Source organism: Sardina pilchardus, chromosome 23 (assembly GCF_963854185.1).
Source record: "Sardina pilchardus chromosome 23, fSarPil1.1, whole genome shotgun sequence".
Lineage (NCBI taxonomy): Eukaryota > Metazoa > Chordata > Actinopteri > Clupeiformes > Clupeidae > Sardina > Sardina pilchardus.
Window position 1 is genome coordinate 17,035,373 of NC_085016.1, and position 17,074 is coordinate 17,052,446.

General features: G+C 44.6%; 1 protein-coding gene across 2 annotated transcripts in view; it reads right to left on the minus strand.

Moving 5' to 3' along the window:
- Positions 1–5,457: 5,457 nt before the first annotated feature.
- LOC134071307 (low-density lipoprotein receptor-related protein 2-like) overlaps positions 5,458–17,074 on the minus strand; it is a 40,744-nt gene continuing 29,127 nt past the window's right edge. For both annotated transcript variants that reach the window (XM_062527984.1, XM_062527983.1), the window contains exons 41-52: positions 16,063–16,275; positions 15,770–15,953; positions 14,843–15,044; positions 14,178–14,342; positions 13,637–13,843; positions 12,797–13,355; positions 12,460–12,585; positions 11,554–11,661; positions 10,449–10,682; positions 9,162–9,474; positions 8,340–8,445; positions 5,458–5,550 (exon numbers count right to left, since the gene is read on the minus strand). In XM_062527984.1, coding sequence (XP_062383968.1) covers positions 5,515–5,550; positions 8,340–8,445; positions 9,162–9,474; positions 10,449–10,682; positions 11,554–11,661; positions 12,460–12,585; positions 12,797–13,355; positions 13,637–13,843; positions 14,178–14,342; positions 14,843–15,044; positions 15,770–15,953; positions 16,063–16,275 — 2,453 coding nt within the window. In that variant the 3' untranslated portion in view covers positions 5,458–5,514. The remainder of the gene's footprint in view (positions 5,551–8,339; positions 8,446–9,161; positions 9,475–10,448; positions 10,683–11,553; positions 11,662–12,459; positions 12,586–12,796; positions 13,356–13,636; positions 13,844–14,177; positions 14,343–14,842; positions 15,045–15,769; positions 15,954–16,062; positions 16,276–17,074) is intronic.

Consider the following 17,074-nt stretch of genomic DNA (forward strand, 5'->3'; position numbering starts at 1 on the left):
TGCCAATTTCAGTTGGCTGCCAAACAGAAAGTCCTTCAGGTGGGGATGCTGTGGTGCAACTGGTTACAGTGCCCATGCCATATTTGAGTCCATGTGCCCATGCGGACCTGGGCTTGAGTCTGGCCATGGTCATTTCATTGATCCCACCCCATCTCTCTTTTCCACTTGCTTCCTGTCACTCTCTCCACTATCCTATCAGATTAAAAGGCATACCTCCGCACACTGTGGCGCAGCAGGCTACAGCGCTCATACCACATACGGATCCGAGTGCCCACGGGGACCCAGATTCGAGTCCGACCTGCGGTCATTTCCCAGTCCCACCCCATCTCTCTCTCCCACTTACTTCCTGTCTCAACCTTCACTGTCCTATACAAATAAAGGCAAAAAAGCCCCCAAAAATATACTTTAAAAAAAAAGGCATACCTCCCCCCACCCCACCTCTGACAACCCACTTGTTGTTAGGGGTGGGAATTGGCAAAAAAAATTAGATTCGATACTATTGCGATATTTGGGCCACAATTCGATAATATTGCGATTCTTCACATATTGCGATACACCAAGTATTGCAATTCGATTTTGCGATATATTGCTATTCATGTCTCTCATATTATTCTAAGTCATTACAAAAAATTAGGAAAATAACACTGTTCAACTCACTTTGCAATGGCATGGTGCATGTCAAGGTCCTTACTATTCACTTTTTGTTGAAAACCAAAATACACCCACCTTTTTCGAAGTGAAAGTAGTGTAGAGTGTCGTGTATAACAGGTTGTGATTGTGAAGCCATTTTCATTTATTATTGCTGTTGAATGCACAATGAAACACCACAACACGTGCCCCCCTTATAAGCATAATAAGCTCATTTAATGTGATCAGAGTAAACCCTGAGTAAACTCGACTCAAATAAAAGTAAAATGGATAATTAAATTATATAATTAAGTATTGCGATACTTTGAGCTACAAGTATCGATTTAATTGTGTGCACAAAATATCGCGATACTGAACAGAATCGATTTTTTCCCCCACCACTACTTGTTGTGCCTAAAGGAACACCAAACGTTGTTTATTCCACTGTCACACCTCAGACATGTTACCTGAGCTGTGCTTTCCTTTTCTGCCGGAGCTTGGCAAAGGCGAAGGCGAGGGCCAGGACCCCGAAGATGACCGCCAGGACCCCTAGCGTGAGCGATATCGAGATGGCCTCGTTCACAGTGTCCCGGCAGAACTGGCCCTTGTAGCCCAAGCGACAGTCGCAGCCATCGGCCCCATCCAGGGTCACGCACACCCCGTTTCCGTGGCACCTGAGGTTCTCGCAGGTCGGCAGCGTGACGTCCAGCCAGAACCGACCCTCTCTCTGGAGAGCGGTGGTGGTGAAGGTGGGCGGGGGCGTGGCCATGGTCAGGCAGAGACGGCGAAGAGATCTAGACAAACACAACAGGGCAAGACCAGACAGGCAGGAAGTCTGAAGTGGAGGTGATAGAGGGGGAAAATACCAGGACAAAGCAAGAGAACCAAATGAGAAGTCTCGTATAACCTAATGGCAACAGTATTAGCATTTCCTCAAACAGTAGTGAGGTTGACTGAAGTGAAATTCAAATAAGTTCTGCTTTTGTTAACACAGTACAGATTCAGCAGGTTCCACTAAGGAACAGATAAAATGAATATCTGAAAAAGTTGTCTTAGTGATTTATTCAACCAACTGTAGGCTAGAATCAATGTAGACATGCTTCCAAGTTCAAAAGGATAAAGGGAAATGGGCAGGCTACTGAATATACAACTATACAAAGCATATAGATTTCATTGTGAACAGGTAAAGATCCATTTAAAGATCCCCATTCATTTTCTGTATTATATGAGGAAGTGTGGATCATCAAAAGAGCAAACACGTCACTAAGCATAAACCCGCTTGCCGATAGAGCAAAGCAAATGCCATCAGTGAAAATCCCAAATGAAAAGCCTGAGCTTATTCCCACAGCGCAACACCTGACTGACACCAAGGCAGCCAATAACTACTACTTTGATAGCTGATAAATATGTGACCCATCTGGTTCTGCTAGAGGAGTCGCAGGTGGACAGGAATAGCCACAAAGGGCTGGTACGCAGTCAGATGGACAGGCATGTATCTCACAAATATGTACTTACGGGTAGTGGTATAGCGGCAGATCTCTCGAAAAGATATCCGACTGAGAGAGACTTCTTGGAATGGGAGAAGACAGCGCCCAGGTAAAGGGAATACGTGGTTGTCCCTTATGAAATGAGCACCAGAACAAAAGAATAAGGAGCAAGAATGGAGCGAGAGCCAAGCCTGAATAGCAGCAAACAGGAAGGATTAGTTTTTAACAGCCCCGCCTTGCCCCACACCTGAGCAGGGAGCCACCTCTAAAAACACTCTCTGCTTCCCTCCCCACACACACACACACACACTCACTCAAATCACTGGTTACAACCACAAAATCAAGACAGCCGGGCTCATTAACTCCCTATCTATTCATCTCAGTACAGATGCCCTCAGAGTGACCACTCTGACTCACACTACCATACTTTATGGACAATGCATAGGAATGCGCAGGAGGTATATAAAGCTATTCTAGTGCTGATTTCATACAGAGAGCACAAGATGCGTGTGAGGCCCGAAATGCCCTCACTGGTGGTAGCATGTTGACTCAAATAAGTAGTGGAGAATGTGAATAGAGTAAAACCACACCCGTTACTCAGTCGGTCCGCTCACCAACGCTCTCAGAGGACAAAGGAACCACAAAAGATCAAAGCAACACACAGCCTGTCTGAGACGTCTAGAGTATAACATGCATGATTACACACGAGGACAATACATAATCTCTATTCATTAACTCAGTGTTTTTCAACCACTGTGCCGTGGCACACTAGTGTGCCGTGACACATTGTTAGGTGTGCAGTGGGAAATTATCCAATTTCACCTAATTGGTCTAAAAAAAGAGTGAATAGAAATCATTTTCTGATTCCTATTCTAGACACTTTGACAAGAATGACTTGATATCGTTAATGAGGGCTACAAAGTTTTATCTAATTTAATTTTCAATAAAATTTCATTTATTTAACATTTTCGGCTGGTGGTGTGCCGCAGGATTTTTTCAATCAAAAAAGTGTGCCTTGGCTCAAAAAAGGTTGAAAAACACTGCATTAACTTATCACAGCCAAGACTGAGATATGCCAGAAGATGCTCCTCCTTAACGTCTAGTCCAAAACATAATAAAACTGAGCGAAGAGATTATACATTTATTTGTTGACTAACGTTAAATGCAACCATGTTTTAATGTTACTGTGGCCTTACAGCACCTGGGAAAATTTAGGTTTTTTTAAATTGGACCAGTTGCTATACTTTTTAGCACTTACAGGCCATTTATGTTTGTCCAACACAACACACGTCTTTAACATATCCTTAAGGGATTTCACAAACCTCTCAACCAGCATTCACACAGAAGATATATTTCCAAGTCGTCACCCATACCACTGTTACTCACTCGCCCACTAGGTCATACATGTGACGCGAGACCGTACAAGTTTCAGCCTGCAAACAGCATTTCTGTAAGGCAAAAAAAAGTCATGTGGATCACAAACAGAACCAAGTTAAATCATTTCAGTGTAGCTTTGAATGTTTACATTATTATGCTCAAGGCATCCTAAAGTTCCTCTTGCCCTATAAGGCCACCGGAGATGACATGGGAGAATGCAGACCCACGTAGACTGTCGCCACTTTAGAGGGGGGTGTGGTACTGTGGGAGTATGATGACTCACTGCATGATCAGACATGTCTGGTTTAGAGTGAAACAAGATGGCCACCATAGATAAACATACCAACAGAGCATGCCAGCAAAGCTTGACACTTCCTTGGAAGGAAAATATGCTGATAAAGATAAACACCACAAGAACTATTTGGTTAAGTTTCAGGTTTCTGGTTAATTACATGGAATCAGCAGAGTATCTAGTGAAAGGTCTTTCCTACACACTACTGCACATTTGATACAATGTCATCAACTGATTAGGACAGTGCTTCTTAAACTTTTTACAATGAGTACCACCTCAGAGAACAATTGACTCTCCAAGTACCACCATTATGACCAGCATTAAAATACGGTAGCGTAGTCCCGTTTAAATATATTTTTCATTGTACATACGATTTTGCATTGTTTTGTTTAGTTTTCAAGAAAGATAAAAACTAGTTTGAAAGTAATGTCATTATTTTTTTTATATAATTTGAAGAGTGCATTTCATCTTCATGAAAAAAGAGCCCATCTTGGAGACTCCCGGAGTACCACAACAGACCCGTAGCCTACCACAGTTTGAGAACCACTGGATTAGGACATGCCGGGAGCTTTTAAACATGGGTTGAATGGCTTGGTCATTTGTTGTTTATCAGCATAAAAAAAGAAAATGGCCAAGCTCACCCACAGTATCTGTGATAACAAATGGCTTACAGTCCCTCTGCTTGGAGTTTAACTTTAAACCTTTCCTCTTGTATATCAGCGCAAATCTAGAATAGTCTGTATGTTTAACATTTGTCTTACCTTTTGTAAAGTATGTTTTTGGGCGTTTTACATGTCATCACACTGAACAGTATAGAGTGACGGGAAGCAAGTGAGCAAGAGGGTGGGATTGGGAAATGACTGCAGGTCAGGTTCAAACCTGTACCCACCCACCACATACATGGCACTTTAAGATGTACACGTAAAAGAGAAGTCACAATTCATAGCCTATTTTAAACGAAGGCACAACAAAAAACAAAAATACCAATACAAATAAAAATCAATACTGTACTCTTGTGACCGACATCCGGTGTTACATATATTAATTCTCAATATATTTCATATATTTTTGCCCCTACCAGACATGCAGACATGCAGTCATGTTCTGGCTCATCACATCTCCCCTTATCTGCATAAATTTAATTCAGTTAACTACTGTAGTACCTAGGATGTACTACTGTAGTACTCCTGCACACTCACTCAAAGGTCTCCTCTGCAATGTAGCTTGAATGTTATTCCTCATTTTGTGAGTTGCATTTGGATAGATAAATAGGGTAATAAATAAATGTAATTCAGCCATAAAAAAATGGAGCCAGTTTGACCAGCCAGAGAAACTTCTCAAACGGCCACCTCACACCCTCCCTCAGCCCAGTGTTCAAAGTAGCTCAACAGGTTTAGTTCCCCTCAGACAGCAAACATTATATTTCCTGTTTCCTTACTGATGAAAAGGTACAAATACACTGTTGTTCCGAAAAGGTTCAATACAAATTTCAAGCTGGCCTCAGAAAGTGTATGGAACAACCCATTTAAAAGTTCAAAAGGTCTTTTTTGAAAAGAAAAAAACCACAACTAATGAATAAAAACCCTCTCAAGGCATAGACATGTCCAGTTCAATTTTAGTTATTTTAGACGTTACTTACATGGACAGCAGACATAAACGACAAGAAAAAGTATATTTCATGTTCCATTTTATTGTTATTCAGTCATTTTAGCCCATATATTATAAAACATATTACGAAGATGTTACATCTGCAGGTGTCACTTCTTCCTGTTAGAGTGAAGCAAACAAGAACCTGCATTAGTGACATTCAAATGCAAATCTCTTCCCTGCATACAGACATACAGTAACTAACACACAATATGAGACAACACCAGACAGAACCAAACTGCTCCTCATTTTCATGTACGTCACATGATTTCATTTGGCAGATACTTTCCCCCAAAGGGACTTAAAAAATGAGAAATAACATTCACGCTACAGTGCAGGGCAATGTTCCCTCTAAGCTGCGCGCGTGCGCGAATGCGCAGGCCAGTCGAAGTGGCCGCGCAATAGATTTTTCAGACCGCGCATATTTTTCAGACCGCACAAACTATTTTTTTTTTTTTCAGGGGTTAAAAATGTGACTATCAAACGCGATGTAGCCTAGTTAGCAAACATTTAAAATACTGACATGTCTGACAACCAAGTCGGATGTAGACAACGTTACAAACAAAGTATTCTAGGCTCTTGGCGGGTACCATGACGAAAAGAAAGGCTGAGCAGGTGCTCCAGAAAAAGGTCTGCCTAACATTTAAAAATTAGTGGCTAGATGAAATAGTCCAAACTGACACAAAAGATGGTCCAGGTAGGATAAAACTTTCAGAGATATTTACATATTTGCTCGGAGGCAAAAGCGAAAGGGGAGTTCGCTAGTGGGTATCCGCCGTTCATTCCGACATACCAGCACTCCGACATTGACGTCCAATTGTCGTAGTGGAGGCATGTCTCCTTATGGGAAAAAGTCCCACCACTACGACATTTTTTTTTTCCATGGTCGCAGTGGCGGTATTTCACTTTTTTTTCAAACAACGTGCCATTCCGACATGAGGTAATTAATAGGCTATTAATGTTACAGTTATTATTTTGCTGTCACTTCGTCCTTTTTATGGCCTAGAAGGTTGTATTTGGTATCTGTGGATAGCTCTAGCTCTCCTCTTTTATCTGACATGCAAGTCATATATTTTTGACCAGGCGTTTCACGAGTAAATCAAACGAAAGTAGCGAGCCGAAGCTATATGACATTCTTATTTCTTTGTCACTTCGCCTGTTTTTATAACACAAAAGGATCGATGTGTTTGGTATCAACGGAAAGCTCTGTTTCTCCTCTTTCATTTGATATGCTTGTCATGTCTGTGCGATGCCTGGTCCCGGAGTAATCCAAGCGAGAGCAGTGGCTGTGTGCGTGAACGCAGAGCAATATAGACTGTAAATATGATATACTTTGATTTAAATTCATGATTTTATTTTATACTTTATACTTGATCGTACAGACACGTGTCTAGTCTCGTTGGAAAGCCCCGGTTCTGCTCTTTCATGCAATATAGGTCTCATCTCGCTGTGACTAATAATCACGGAGCAATGTAACAGAGAAGAATGGGTGTGTTTTTTGACGCACTTTGCATCCGTCGGGCTCATAGGGTCCGTTAAATTGACTTGGAAAAAAATAGGATTTGTAAACTGTCGGAATGGGGGTACTAAAATGTGTCGGATTGGCAGCATGTCTAAATAGCAGCATGTCGAAATAGAGGCATGTCTAAATGGAAGCATGTCGTAGTGGTGGCATGTCTGAGTGGCAGCATGTAACCTCGCTAGTGGTAAAACTTTGTCCGAGTGGAAGCTTGATTACCTAAAGCAGGGGTGTTCTAACTACGGCCCGTCACGCACTTTCATGCAGCCCGCGGAGCATGCATTAGTTTATCATAGATTTTGCCCGATAGTTTATCATTGGCTGTTCGCTATTTTTCCAGGCAACAGCGTTGGTAAACGTTACAGCAAACTGCTTTACACTATTTTTAGAGAACGTTTGCAATGTCAATGTCAAAACAGCATGTTACATAGAGATTATACTCTAGTGTATAATAGTGCACAAAAGGGATCCCACCCAGTTCGTGTTTCCCCAATAGGTCTTTCTGCAGAAGCTCTAGTCGGCTACCGTAGCTGAAAACCGGAAAACGCAATTCAGTACTAAGAATACGTACGGTAACCTAGCCACAACGTAAGAACTGTAGTATAGTGGCGTAAAGGAAACCCGAATTGGGGGGAAACCAAATCGGGTACTTCACCGGCAAGAGTCTTAAAGTGACAGTGCACCATTATAAATGAATTAAACAGCATCATATTAACCGTCCTTAACAAAATTACTTTCTCATTATTGTCATGTAAATTATATATATATATATATATATATATATATATATATATATATATATGGGTGGGGGGGGGCATGGTCATTTTTGGCAGGTTGCGTGGTTGCGAATTGCTCACAGCGGTAAAACCTGCGCTCAGAAAAAAAAAATTTTGCTCAGTGCTGAAAAAAATTAGAGGGAACATTGGTGCAGGGGAGGCTTGATGGTCTTTTGGGCCCTCACTGTGGGCTTCAAGGCAGTGCTGCCATACCTAACCCTAACCCTAACCTTTGCCCAACCCTACAGTAGTTCTTAACCCCCTCTCCTCGGTCCTCGTTCCCACTAATCTATAAAGAACCCTGGATAGACTATCCCATTGTTGCCGCTCCGTCATTGTTTATATATCAGTGGGAACGAGCCGGAGGACCGAGGGGAGAGTGTTGAGAAGAGCCCCATATATCGCAGAAGAGACCTTAGTTTTGATTGATGCAGCAGTAATTCTTATTCATCACAAGAGAAACAACATACAGACGTTATAAATACTTGTCAAAGTGCAGTAGGAGAAAAAAGTGGTAGAAGGAGGAGGTAGAGGAGGGAAGTGCGTGGCGAGTTTCCTGAATTAACAGAAACTCCACATCTCTGTAGCATATGAACTACCAGACACTACTGTACCTCGTCTGCATTGTAGAGATCGTTGGCGAAGCCTTCCATGTGTACGCTGCGGCCCTCCATGTTGGTCATGAGTGTGGCCTTCTCTGGCATCCTCGCATCTTGACGCCTGTGGTGAGTAAGAACAGAGATGGACATTGGACTTTGCCGTTTTGTACCATACCACTATACGGTCATCACAATCCAGTATGCACATGGCAACAGTATTTTTATTTTTTTATTTTTTAAACATATACTGTAGATATAGCCCCTCCCCTTTCTTGCTATTCTTCATTTCTATTTGACCTTTGCTCTATTTTTGTTGTTGCTTGTTATTTCATTGTTGTTGTTCTGAATAACAGTTGCTGTTGATGACAGTCACTGTGGTCTATGACTTCAGCGAACCCGGTCAGAACACCACTTGTATTGAGCAACACAACAGGCTCTTTGAGATGGTGGTTATGTGATCCTGAACACATATTTAACTGTAGACATGCACCATCACCCTTCTCAAGGACAGCACAGAGAATGCAAGAAAGTATTGTTCCAAAGGATCCAAAAACCACTGTGCCAGATACCATTTTGTTTATTGGTGATATTTTATTGTTAAGAGGATAACCCCTTGAGATGAAGCGTCTCGTTTTCAAGGGGGTCCTATGTTGTGCATGCATACTAAACCATGGACATGTTTCACAGCGCCATTACCTCTTTCTTACAACAAAGGTGACGAAGGCTGCAGCACAGGGCATACAATGGAGTATTAAAAGAGTCCAAAAATCACTGTACCAGACACCATTTTGTTGTGCATGCATACTACAACATGGACACCTTTCACAGCGTCGTTACCTCTTTCTGACGACAAAGACGCCGATGACGATGCAGCCGACGACCAGCAGCAGAGCCAGGACGAGCCCGACGTGACTGGACCCCGCGTCCTGACACGAGTCGCCGCTGTAGCCCGCCGAGCACTCGCACGCCGCCTCCCCGTCCCTACTCACGCACGCGCCGTGCCCGCTGCAGCGCTCCTCCGCACAGGTGCCCACCTCCAGGTGCTGGTCACCCGCTCCCATCGCCACCGGGTGGGCATAGCCGTACGGACGAGGCCTCCGGGGCTTCTCGATGCCCACTTTCGGCTGGAATGCCAGCTTGTCAGAAGGGCCTGGAACACATTTGAAAGTGATGGGCACATTAACCAAATGGGCTACATGTTTGTTATGGGTTAAAACAGGAACACAGATAGGATCAGTAGAATGTAGCGCTGCAGTTATCTTTACTGCTCTGCCCCAGGCACACTGAGGGCACCCTGACCTACATAAAGCACACGGCAACCAAAATACAGGTGCTGCAGCTTGAAGCTATATTAAAATGTACGTCTAAAAGTAGTGCTATACTGTATGTCCACTTTAAACAGACCACTCCAATTTGAAAATAGACGTGTTGTACTACAGCTGTGTGGCTGTGTGTGTGTGTGTGTGTGTGTGTGTGTGTGTGTGTGTGTGTGTGTGTGTGTGTGTGTGTGTGTGTGTGTGTGTGTGTGTGTGTGTGTGTGTGTGTGTGTGGTGCCATACATGTCAGTTTTGAACGGACCACTTCCGATTTTCATTTTGTACTCTGGGACAGCCCTGGACTGGTATGTTTTTATTCTTCCCTCGGTGATCAGAGACAAACACAGAGATGGCATTCTGCCTTTGCACGACAGCTATGATCAGTATGTTGATCTCATCAGACTAGAAGCTGAAGGTGACAAGGGAATGAAAGCGCTGCTCGAAACCCACACCGCAGTGGGCCGAAACCCACACAGCCCCGTGGGAAAGATGGGTGAAACCGATAAAAAAAATAACTAGAAATGAAATGCCTGATGTAATCAATGAGATGAGGGCAGACAGAAGTGGTCAGGCAGGATCACTAGAACCGATATAATAAAGGAATGGTGTCTCTGGTCCCGTTTACTCTCTTTTTGTTTTGTTGATATGTGAGATTAGAAGAGGGCAAGGCAGAGTGTTGGGGGGGGGGGGGGGGTTATTGTCAGGGAGAAGTGTGTATGTGTGAGTGTGTGTGTGCGCGAGAGAGAGTGTGAGAGAGAGAGTGTGTGTGAGAGTGGCTGAAATGGCATACTGTCGAAAGCACACTTACAGTTTTTCTCATCAGAGCCATCTGGACAGTCCAGCGCCCGGTCACAGAACTTAGCACTGGGCAGGCAGGTTCCGTCCCAGCATGCCTTGCTGCCCACCGTGCACTGCTGCTGCGGCACGCACTCGGAGCCGTTGGTGGTCAAGTGGTCCTGAGAGCACCTACAGGTGCGCCCACCTGGGCGCGCCAGGCACAGGTGAACACAGCCGCCGTTCTTCACAGAACACGCATTCCCTCCTGTGATGGGGGACAGGGACAGGGAGAGAGAGACACACACACACACACACACACACACACACACACACACACACACGTTATGTGCTTCAGGCACAAAATTACCATTCCTAAGTAAACCACACCTCTGCGCTCACTTGTTTGCATAAAGACAACAAGTGTGTGTGTGTGTTTAAAATACTGAAACAAGTCAGTGAGTTGTGGTACCAGTTTTTTTTTTTTACATGAGGAATTTGTTAAAGACACAAAGAGGTGAGTAGGGACACGGGGAGAGAGCATGCATGAGACAGGCCGTTTTACTAAACGAGACGTGTGAGCCTAGCAGGGGTAGGGTGATTGAGCAAGAGTGAAAAAGGAATCGGGGAGGGCCTGCGTTCAGAGAGAGAGAGAGAAAAAGAAGGGACCACATGGGGATTGGTGAAAGGCTGTTTGAAAGAGGATCTCTGAAAGAATGACTGTTCTGTTCACAATGTGGCCCGATCACTCACTGACAAGAGTCCTACTCACCTGCTTACACGTACTTTGAGTAGCGATTGTGCTGGAAAATGCACTGACATTTACCTTAACTTTCCCATACTCAGACAGAGGCAAAAGTAGATGTTTGTATGTTTATAGTTATCATTCTGTTAAATTATATTATAGCATAATGCTATTGCTATTTTACTATAAACTATTCATTTTAAAATGTTATAAAATGGTTACTGAGGTCACTGTGATTCATTTTGGACAATAGCATTGGCTAAATAGCACGCATGCAGACACACAGATGCACAGACGCAAGTAGCGGAAGTGGAAAATAACTTGTGAATAAGATGGAAGGTCCTATAGGGGGAGGGAAAGGGGAGGAGGGCTCACTACAAATTTGACCTCTGACCTTTTTGACTGGACCTGCTGTAAGCTTTCACTTCCACAACATTGGTCTTCACCTCAAACCACAGCTGCTTGGGCTGGAAACCATCGCTGTACCACATTTTGGTCACTTCTGTGGAGACCAAAAACGATCAACAAGGTCACAAGTGATGTCTTCAGAGGTCCAGTTCCACCACAGTATGGTTCAGAAAATGTTGCATTCAAGGTGTCTGATTAAATGACCATGGGCATTGATGAAGCAGAGACATTAAGTGCTAAATCAGGTAATGCTCTGAACAGCACACACAGTTGCACACCATAAAACAAAACCACACGCACACAATATATATCCACAAAGACACTACAAACACATTTTTTTGTGGCACAGGAATGACTGCCTAGTCACTGAGCAAACAAATAAGATACCAGAGAGAACAAAACAAACAGTCACTATTCAAAAACACCTGCCCAATGACTCAGCAGAGAGGACAGGATCACTGTTCAAAAATGCATCAGGAAGTTAAGACGCCGTCTCCAAGGCACGTTTTCCACTTAAGATGCTACACCTGTTTATCAGGGGCCTGTACTACCAAGCGGGGTTACTGGCTTTTCTGGGCAACGTCGAGAGTAAGTCGATCGCGTGTGCCGTAACTTCCCGATTAACCCGTACTAAGAAAGGTGGATAGGTATTAACCGAGGTATGCTGCCAAGCACTCTCTTATCCGCATTTCTTATTACCAACAGGTATGCAGGTATGAAGCATGAATTTAGATTTGAACTTCCGTATACAATACAACTAAACTAATTCTCCTCTAGCAAAACCAAACCTGTTTATGCTCATGTGCTAGCCAGACAGAAAAACGACCTGCTCTTTAAACAACAGACACATGTGACTCCAAACACCATAACAAATCAAGACAGACAGCAGTACCTTTGTCCAGGGTGACCCAGAGGAGGATATTGTCAGTGCATGTGAAGGACACGATGAGGTCTGGGCCCGTCTTGTATTCCCTGTACCTGGAGCCATCAATGCCTATGGACGCGATCACTCCTTTACCTGAGTGGCAGAGAAAAAAAGTGTCTGTTCTGTGTACTGTATGTGATCATATTGAAGTTTGCTTAGAACATTTCTGTATCTATTATATAAAATTCTGTTTTGGAATCAACAGCTCTTAATGTTTTAAAGTTTTGTCAATGACAAATCACATACAACATACAAATGTGACAAATGTGACAAATAGGAAAAACATGACAAACTGAAATCTCACCAATGTCTGCCCAGTAGAGCTGTGAGCCCTTGTTGGAGAAGGTCAGTGAGGTGGGAATGTCTGCGTCCGCCCACAGAAGCGTGCGGTTGGCCCCGTCCATGAAGGCACAGTCCACATGCAGAGGGGCCTTGCCTCTCCCTCCTGCCCTCCCTGTGGCGGTGAAGCACATGCGCCCGGTGGGGGGGTGGAGGGCGATGGAGATGGCGATGTCGTGTCCACTAGCCGCTAGGAGATCGGTGGTGTAGCGCCCGTCGGCGGACGTCACGTGCACGGCCGGACGTCCCCGCGAGCTCCAGTAGAGGTTCTGGGTGACCCAGTCGACGGCCAGCGCGGTCACCACGTCCCCGGGGAGCTGGAGCAGGTGGCGGGTCGGGGTCAGCGACGAGCCGCTCAGCTTCAGGGTGCTCACCGAGTCCAGGCCGGCGTCCGACAGGTACAGCAGGCGCTGCTGCGTCGCCATGTCCATAGCCACGGCCTCGTTGACCCTGGGCAGAAGCAGGGCCCGATGCTCCGGCCACTTCTTCAGGCCTTTGGCACCCCGCAGGCCACGCAGATAAATCTACACAAGATGACAGAGGGAGACAAAATTCGAGCCAAGGCAAGGCAAGTTTATTTATATAGCAAATTTCATACACAGGGGTAATTCAATGTGGAAAGAATAGCAGCAAATATAAAAATAAACACTAGGGAAATAGTACATCATAGCAATATCAGGCCTTGCTAAACCAGTTTTGGCTATGGCAGTTGCTGCAAGCAGCAGTGTAAATAAAGGGTTAATACACATCCATTTGCTTTGTTATTTGCCCTCAGCTGGGGAGTGGTTCACATTGAGACACCCACCTGAGTGACTGTGGTGGGAGACAGCATGAGAAGATAGGATGAAGAGGAATCAGTCAGGGGGGAGCAGGTGACTCCGTCCCCAGCTAGGAGCAGCCCTGCTGGGCAGCGGCACACGGCCTGGGGCCCTGGAGCCAGCAGGCACAGGTGAGAGCAGCGCAGGCTCTCACAAGGGTTAGAGGTCATGGACTGCAGAAGGGGGTGGACAACCTGGGCAGATGGGGGGGGGGGGGGGGTGATGTCAAAAAACAAATGAGATGGACAAGCAGGTCATTTTCATATCTACTGTAGATATATATCAATACCAAACCAGGTGTTTAAATGAGGCTTTATTCAACTTTATTTGAAGTTATTGTTCTTTTAACTAATAATGTACTGTAGTGTTTATATATTGTAAGTCACTTTGGACGAAAGGGTCTGCCAAATGTAATAAACACACAAATTAGAATGGACAATTCAACCATATGCCACCAGCATCATGTGCATACTTGATCAGATTACTTGCATGTCTTGATACCTCTGGGCCAAGTTTAAATCTCCTTACCTTAAGTCCAAAAGGCTGGCTGGGTCTCTTAAGGATGACACTGCGATTCTTGCCATTGACTTTGCTGGCTCCCTGAATGGTTCTTCTCTTGGTGTCGGACCAGTAGACCATGCCGTTAAACACAGCCACCGAGAAGGGACTGGGCGTCTCAGGAAGCTGAAGCAGCTGAGGAGAGGGATGGTGGCCATGAAGGACCAAAAGTCTGAACTGCAGTCAAGATGGTCTACAGTAGTTTGGGAATTATTTCATATGCATCCCATAATTCAAACAACCTTCATGCAAAACTCAAAAGTCCAGTGAGTTATTGTTGAAAAATACAGATTAACATGGTAGTTTTTGCAATAGAAATTATGAAGTGTGATGACCTTACCGATGGATAACTACACACTATTAAGCATTTTGTAAACTTACCAAATGCTTTGTTTCTAATTTGTGAAGCATTGTTCTTACATTAATTCTCATCAGTAAAGCATTTGTACATGGTCATAAATACTTTGTTCATAGTAAATAAGCCCCTATAATATCCTCTAAAATATGTTTATAATATATAAATCAGAATTGTTTATAATACTTGATAAACGATTGCGATACTGTTCTCCCCCGTCAGAGAACATTTTGGCAGGTTGCCTTGACTGATAAAAGGTCAAATGAAGGTGCCGCTGTACCATGATGTTCTCTCCCGTCAGTGAGGCAGAGCCGATGCATTTGAGCCGCTCGTCCGTCCAGTAGAGCCTCTCCTCCAACAGGTCTATGGTGACGCTGACCGGCCAGCTGAGGCTCTTGCTCACCACGACGCGTCTGTCAGAGCCGTCCATCCCGGACCGCTCGATCTGAGGCGCCGAGCCGATCTCTGACCAGAACATCAACCTGAGGAGGACACCACAAAAGCCTTGAGGCCTGTCTACAACTTAAAACTTATACTATACATTATATATTATATATTATGTATATATATATATATATATATATATATATATACACACTTATAACTGGTGCTGGTAAAAGAGATTTGTTAAAGTTAGAGTTGAATGGTATCCATCAGATGCTTTTTTCCACAGAGTCTCAGTGGTGGATTTGGGACGCATTGTGAGGCAGTGATGTTACTGCTGCTCCACTACACCTGCCATGTCACTGTGGGTTGAAAGGGTCTGCTAAATACCAGTCTACTCTTTTTATATAGAGTAAAATATATATATATATATTTTTTTTTGGGGGGGGGGGGGGGGGGGCTTTTATGCCTTTAATGATAGGATAGTGGAGAGAGACAGGAAGTGAGTGGGATAGAGTGTTGGGGTGGGATCCGGAAAGGACCACAGGGCGGGAATCGAACCTGGGTTGCCAGCGTGTGGTGTAGGTGCCCCAGCCAGTCGAGCCACTGCTGGGGCCATACCAGTCTACTCTAACTTTTCACTTTATATGACTCTAGACTGGCCCTAATGGACATTACAGCACAGGATCAAAGACTAAAACACAATCACAATGTTAGACGAACAAAGTGTTTAACTCCACTGATAAGAACACCTCTTGAGTGGAGTTGAGTATGAGCACAACCCCCCCCCCCCCCCCATCTCTCCTAAAAGTTAGCTTTTTACCCCTTCTGGGGCAGTAGAGCCAGGGAGCGGGGCTGCTCCAGATCTTCATCCAGGATCACGGTGTAGTTCTCTGGCTTGACCACCGTGGGGCCCAGTCTAACGGCCAGAATCTGCCCAGCCACACCATCCACCCAATACAGGTTCCTTCCCACCCAGTCCAGAGCGATGGAGTCAGACTTCACACCTGAGGGACAAACAAGTCAAGTGTACCCCTATTATACTTACATGTACAAAGACCTCAGCAATATTTTACAACTTTATGATCTATACACACGGTAAAAAAGTCCATTTACCTGTGACGAGAGTGCCCAAGTACTTTTGTTCGTGGGCTGCCCACTTGATGCTGGCCTCATCCAGACTGACCCAGTAGACACGCTGCTCCAGCCAATCATAGTCCACAGAGAAGATGGGCTTCTTGCCCGGCGCCATCAGAACCTTCTTGTCCCCGCTCCTGAGGCCCACCAGAACCAGCTCCGACTGCATAGAGGCCAGCAGGCTGGGCTCATCTGTATGGACACAGGCACCGTGTCAGATACTGAAGACGATCAAAAAGAGTTACTCTTTTACAGAAGCTGTGTGCACATCCCACCTTGCAGGTGCAGGACAATTGGAGAGAAGCTTCAATAAAAAGAATATAATGTCCGCAACACTGCACTGAAACGTTGCTTGTTTTTTTAAAACAGGAGCAAATAGTGTTGCGGACATTATATTCTTTTTTATTGAAGATACTGAAGACACCTTAAGTGCTTTACAGTGAAGGGGAACCTCACTAACCACCGCCAATGTACAGCAACCACCATTTCAAAGATGTAAGCAGACTACTGAGATCCATTTCGGTATCATATTACAGATTCATAGGTTACTAGTACGCTTCCTGGGGGACCAAAGCCATGGTTTTTATGTTCCTGTAGTTCAACTGGTAGTTGAAGGTCTGCGGGGCATTAAACACCAAAGTAACTTGACAAACAACGGCATATTGGGTGGACCAATTCTCCACCTCACATCAAGCTACACAATCGGATCCCTAAAGTTTTTTTTTTTTTTAATATATTTTTTTGCTTTTTTGCCTTTATTTGTATAGGACAGTGAAGGGTGAGACAGGAAGCAAGTGGGAGAGAGATATGGGGTGGGATTGGGAAATGACCGCAGGCCCGACTCGAACCTGGGTCCCCGTGGGCACTTGGACCCGCATGTGGTATGAGCGCTGTAGCCTGTTGCGCCACAGCGCCCCCCATCGGATCCCTAAAGTTAGCCAAAGGCCCACACATTACACTTGACCTAGTGCTGTACCAATGTGTGGTTACG